The sequence below is a fragment of the Heteronotia binoei genome, chromosome 6 (genome assembly GCF_032191835.1).
Source record: "Heteronotia binoei isolate CCM8104 ecotype False Entrance Well chromosome 6, APGP_CSIRO_Hbin_v1, whole genome shotgun sequence".
Taxonomy (NCBI): domain Eukaryota; kingdom Metazoa; phylum Chordata; class Lepidosauria; order Squamata; family Gekkonidae; genus Heteronotia; species Heteronotia binoei.
In genome coordinates, this window is record NC_083228.1 from 135,746,740 (window position 1) to 135,751,646 (window position 4,907).

The 4,907-nt window shown below is 55.0% G+C and overlaps 1 protein-coding gene across 1 annotated transcript; it reads left to right on the plus strand.

Annotated features, from left to right (window-relative positions):
• Positions 1-292: 292 nt before the first annotated feature.
• On the plus strand, positions 293-3,351 carry CAMK2N2 (calcium/calmodulin dependent protein kinase II inhibitor 2). Its single transcript, XM_060240920.1, has 2 exons — positions 293-635; positions 1,499-3,351. The coding sequence occupies exons 1-2, from the start codon at positions 473-475 to the stop codon at positions 1,567-1,569; spliced, it is 234 nt and encodes a 77-aa protein (XP_060096903.1). The 5' UTR covers positions 293-472; the 3' UTR covers positions 1,570-3,351.
• Positions 3,352-4,907: the final 1,556 nt, after the last annotated feature.

Below are 4,907 nucleotides of genomic sequence, written 5' to 3' on the forward strand. Positions count from 1 at the left end.
ACTAGATGACCCTGGGGGGGTCCCTTCCAACTCCAGGATTCTGTGATTGAAAACTCGGCGAGAGACCGAGCTTCCCCCGAAACGGGTTCCCGCCGCAAGCCACGGGGGCCTCTGGAGGTCAGCGCCTCCCTTCCCCGCCGCTGCCACGCGGGAGGCCGAGAGAGGCGGGAGCCGGCGAGAGAGAGAGCGCGCTGGGGGGAGGACCTTCCCCGCCCAGCCCCGGATGCATGACTTCATCCTTCCGCCTGGTTTCCTTTATGATGTAGGGTTGTCCCAAGCGCTCGGCTCAGACGCCGCTCCAGGTCCGCCAGGCGCCGCATTCGTCTCCTCGCTCCCGCGGCGCGCAGACCCCACCGAGCCGCCTCTCCTTCGCCCGCGCCCTGGCCCGGCCTCCCTGGGGCGCCCTCGCTCGCTCCCTCGCTCCCGCCTCGCTTCGCCTCGCCCCCCCCCCCGCGCCACGCCAGCCGCCGGCATGTCGGAGATCCTGCCCTACGGCGACGAGAAAGTGGCCCGCTATGGGGCCGACTCGGAAGTCAGCGAGCTCTCCTTCAGCTGCCGCCTCCAGGACACCAACTCCTGGGGCAACCAGGCCAAGAGGCCCCCCAAGCTGGGGCAGATCGGCCGAGCCAAGAGAGGTGAGCCTCGCGCCCTCGGGTCCCCCTGCCTTGGCCAATCCCCCCCCCCCAAAAAAAACCCCGGGCTTCTCGGCTCCCTTCCTCTCCCTTCCCCCCCCCCCCCACTTTTCGCTCCCGGGTGGGTCTGGCTTCCACGGCGCCCCTGGATAGCGACCCACCGCCTCCGTCCCTTGCGCCAGCGCCCGTGCGCCTTGGCGCAGCGAGGAACGGCTCGCCCTAGCCGGGTTGTTGCAGGCGGGTCCCTGCCGCAGGGGTGGGGGAGAGGGGAGGAAAGGAGAAGGGCTGTTTTGCTCTCTGGTTCCCGAAGGCCTCCCCTCCCCCCCCCCAAATTCTCCAGTCGACCCAAATCCCCCGGGCTCCGAGCGGGCGACCCCCCCTGGCCGCCCAGTTGCGCCTCTCCCCTGCACCAGAAGCAGAACCAGCGCCGGCCAAGTCCAGGCGCTTCCCCGGCGTCCTCGCTTTCCCGACCCCGATCTCGCTTCCCGACCCCCGATCCCGCTTCTCGCTTCCCAGTCGCGCCTTCCGCTGGCCGCTCTCTCGCTTTACGGCGCGATCCCAAGGACGCTTTCTCGCGAGTAAGCCCCCATCGGCTCACCAGCAGTAGGATTCCGAGTCGACCTGCTTGGGATTGCTGTTTAATCACCTTTAGCGCTCCCTGGCCAACATCTGGATGCGGGAGCCATTTCTTTCTCCCCAGCTGATTTGCACCGCCAGATGTTCCGAGGGAGGGAGGGGGATCGAGCCCAGGAAGCCCCCAAGGGAAGGGACAGATCTGCCAGGCTGTGCCCGCTTGCCCTCCTGACGGCGTGGTGTTTTGTTGTTCTCTTGTTCTCCCCCCCCCTTCCCCTCCCCCCCCCCAACAGTGGTGATCGAAGACGATAGAATAGACGAGGTGTTGAAGGGCATGACAGACAAGTCGCCTTCCGGGGTATAAATCGGCCACCCAGGCGCCCTGCGGCACCGCGAGCTGCAGCCTTGAAACCACTGAGAAAATTTTTTAAAAAAGCACTTTCGGCTGTGCATGTTTTGTTGGGATTGTGAACAACAAAAAAAAAAAAAAGGAGAAAAGGAAACCGAGGGGAAAAGCGAAAGGAAGGAGATGAGGCTGCTGGCAACACCCTCCACCCCCCCGCCCAGACCCTCCCCCAACCGAAGAGGTCACCGATGGGGGGGGGGAAACCACCTCGCCCTCCTCTGCACCCCACCGTGCGTTTTAACGCAAAAGGGACGCCACAGAGATCTTGTCACCCGTCTCTCGTCCTGCTTTCCTTGACCGCGCACGACGCCCAACCGACCTAAACGGAGTCCGCGCATCTCGAATCCAGAACCGGATTCATTTTTTTTTTTTTTTTTTGCGGCGCCGAAGAGCTCTTCTTTGCGCCTTGGGAAGGGAGCTGTCCGTTTCAGCACCACCCCGCCTGGCGCGCCCTTCCTGCCTGCATCGCCGAGGACCTGACCACTGCGGCATCTTCCGCCTCTACGCTGGGGGGGAGGGCTTGTTTATTCCTCTCTCCTGCCCGCCCCCTACTTCTCCCCACCTCCTGTCCTTTCCGCAGCGGCGGAGTTTAGAGTCCCCCCCCCTTTGTCTTGGGTGACCCCATGCCATGACACGAAGGTGCTGTTTCTCCGAGCCACGGGATCGCCTGGAGCTCTCCCGTTTTTAGATGTGTGTGTGGGGGGGTCTCCCTTTGAGCAATGCACTTTACACCCTTCACTTTTTCCCCCCCTTTCCCCAGGGCAGGGGGGGGGGTGGCTGTGTAGCTGACACCTGCAGAGTCACAGACGACACACACACACACACACTTTTCTCCAGAGGCAACCAGTTCATAGTGTTTGCTGTTAAGATCCACCTGTCTTTCCAAACGGACAGCCATTCTGTAATATACAGTATCTCTCTCCCCCCCTCCCTCCACAACCCCCTCCAACCTCCCCTGAAACCTCAAGCCCTTTGCAAAATACCAGCAGTTTGAAAGCGACCCCCCAAAGCCAGCAACGCTGTGAGTGGAAGACAGAGAGGTTCTGGCAAGGACGGACTCTATAATCTACAAAGACAGTGATTGTTTTCTTGCTGTCCAGAGAGACATTTTTACTCCATCTTTTTTGCATGAGCTTCCTGGTCTCGGTGCCACGTCTCGGTGCCACTAGTCATCCCCCCACTATGGCACGCTTCTTTTTTAAACAGAAACTCCTCATATTTGTATTTTTATATCTCGAATCTTTGTTAACAGCAATCTGCTAATGTCTAATGTCGAAAGAGGAAAAAAACAGCAACGTTGCATCAAAAGATTGTTTGTATTTTTTTCCTCCCCCCTTTTTTTTTTCTCTCTCTCCATAAGGCAGATAGGATGAGGTCTTTTTGAAAGATGGATTTCCCAAAGGGAAGGCAGGTATATTTTAAAAAATATATATATAAATAAAGATGGTTCCCTCTTGATTCTATATCAGTATTGGACAGGACTTCTTGAATGTGTTCCAGGTTTTGCACACATCATCGTTAACGAGAAATGTATTTCAGAGTCTTCTACTGTGATCAATGGCTTTGTCGATGGACTTTGTAGGAATATGACGAATTTAGAAACAAAAAAAATAATAATAATATTGCACTGTTTATGAATGTGTTCAGATAACTCGCTGGTTATTTGATGCCTCTTTCTTAGGAGGGGATGTTTAAGAGTTGTTTTTAATTTTGTACTTTAATTTCATTTATTTTATTATTTTTTAAAAAGAAGCTTATTCTTGTCTGTTGTGCATGAGAAACCATCCTCTTTTCAATAATATACGACAATATTTTATGAAGACAACGAAGCAAAAAAACAAACACAACAACTTATTGTCATGACATTCTAAGAATGACCCATTGTAAATTTTAATGCCATTTTTCACTGTACTGGTGAACAAAACCCGATGAATAAATACATACATGTACTGAAATGGAAGCCGCCGCGGCTGAGTGTTTTTCCTTGGCAAAGACGAGACGCGATCCGGAAACAATTTTGACTTCGGCGCAAAAGCCCGCCACTGCGACGTCTCTGTTAGCCAAATCATCAGGCTCGCTGATGGACGTGTCTGAGAAAGGCTGCTTTGAAAGACATCTTTGAAAGACATAGGAACTTCTCCAGGAACTGTACTGAGCTGCGTTCCCCAAGACAGGTAATACCATTCTTTTTCTCTTGGGCCAGATGTGTAGCAGGTATTGCACAGGTCAACCCCCGTTTTCAGGTGCAGCATCTCAATTCGACAAATTCGCAGCTTAAACCTCTGCAGTTGACTGATTTGGGTGGCGAGGATTAAATGACCTAGTTTGTTCTGGGGTTTTTTTTTTGGCTTGATAGACAGAAATAGAAATCCAGGCGGCAGCTGAACGCAGCCTGTGGATCTTAAATATTTTACCACATTCTCCCGGAGGAGCCGATCCTTTTCCTTTGGGAGAAGGAAGGACTCTGGAGGATGGCGGCCGTGTGAAAGACTGCTGAGAGGCTGGCAGTTGTATGAAGCGGTTGGCACGAGGTGGGGGCAGCGTTCCCTCTAAGCTGAGTGAGCGTGAGCTAGCTCACAGGGGTTTTTTTTTCGCCTCCGGCTCACTAATTTTTGTCCTAGCTCAGGGAAAATGGCCCCAGGGCAAACAAATTCATGCAGCAGATCACAATTTTAATGCCAGTTAAGTCGAATGTTTTGCTTACAGGACTCCACAGCTTCGAGGGAGTCCAGATTACCGCGCCCCCCCCCCACAAGGCATTGCTCGCAGCTGCATTTTGTCCATGGTCTTTCTCTCGAGGAGGTGGCTAGCCGGCAGCAGAGGTGGAGGGATGGCCTCGGCCCCCTCCTGAAATGGTCATTATAACGAGCGAGACTTTAAATACCTCTGCAGGTCGTTCCCCCCCCGCCCTCGTGGAGAAAAAACACTCCAAGCTGGGGCCCATGCATGAGCTTCGTGGAACTGCTCCAAACCAGGAGGCCTTGGGAATGCCCTTCACAGCCTGTGGGGAGAACTTGCTGCGAGCAGAGGCTCGAAAGGAGACGGGCCTGTTTATTTCTCCTTGTGTTCACCCTCCAAACCGGTCAGGTTTCCTCCGCCCGGCGGTCATTGCATTGCTGCGTCGCTTTTTTGCTCCAACTCCAAAGAGGGTCTGGTTGCACATCTGCAGACAGTCGGTCCCTGCCAGCATCGCTGCTGATGCAACGCAGCCAGCAGCCAGCCCACGTAGGTGCACCACCGTAGGCCAGTGTTTGCAAAGGAGGGGGGGAGAGAAGCCCTCCAGAGGATGATTGGCA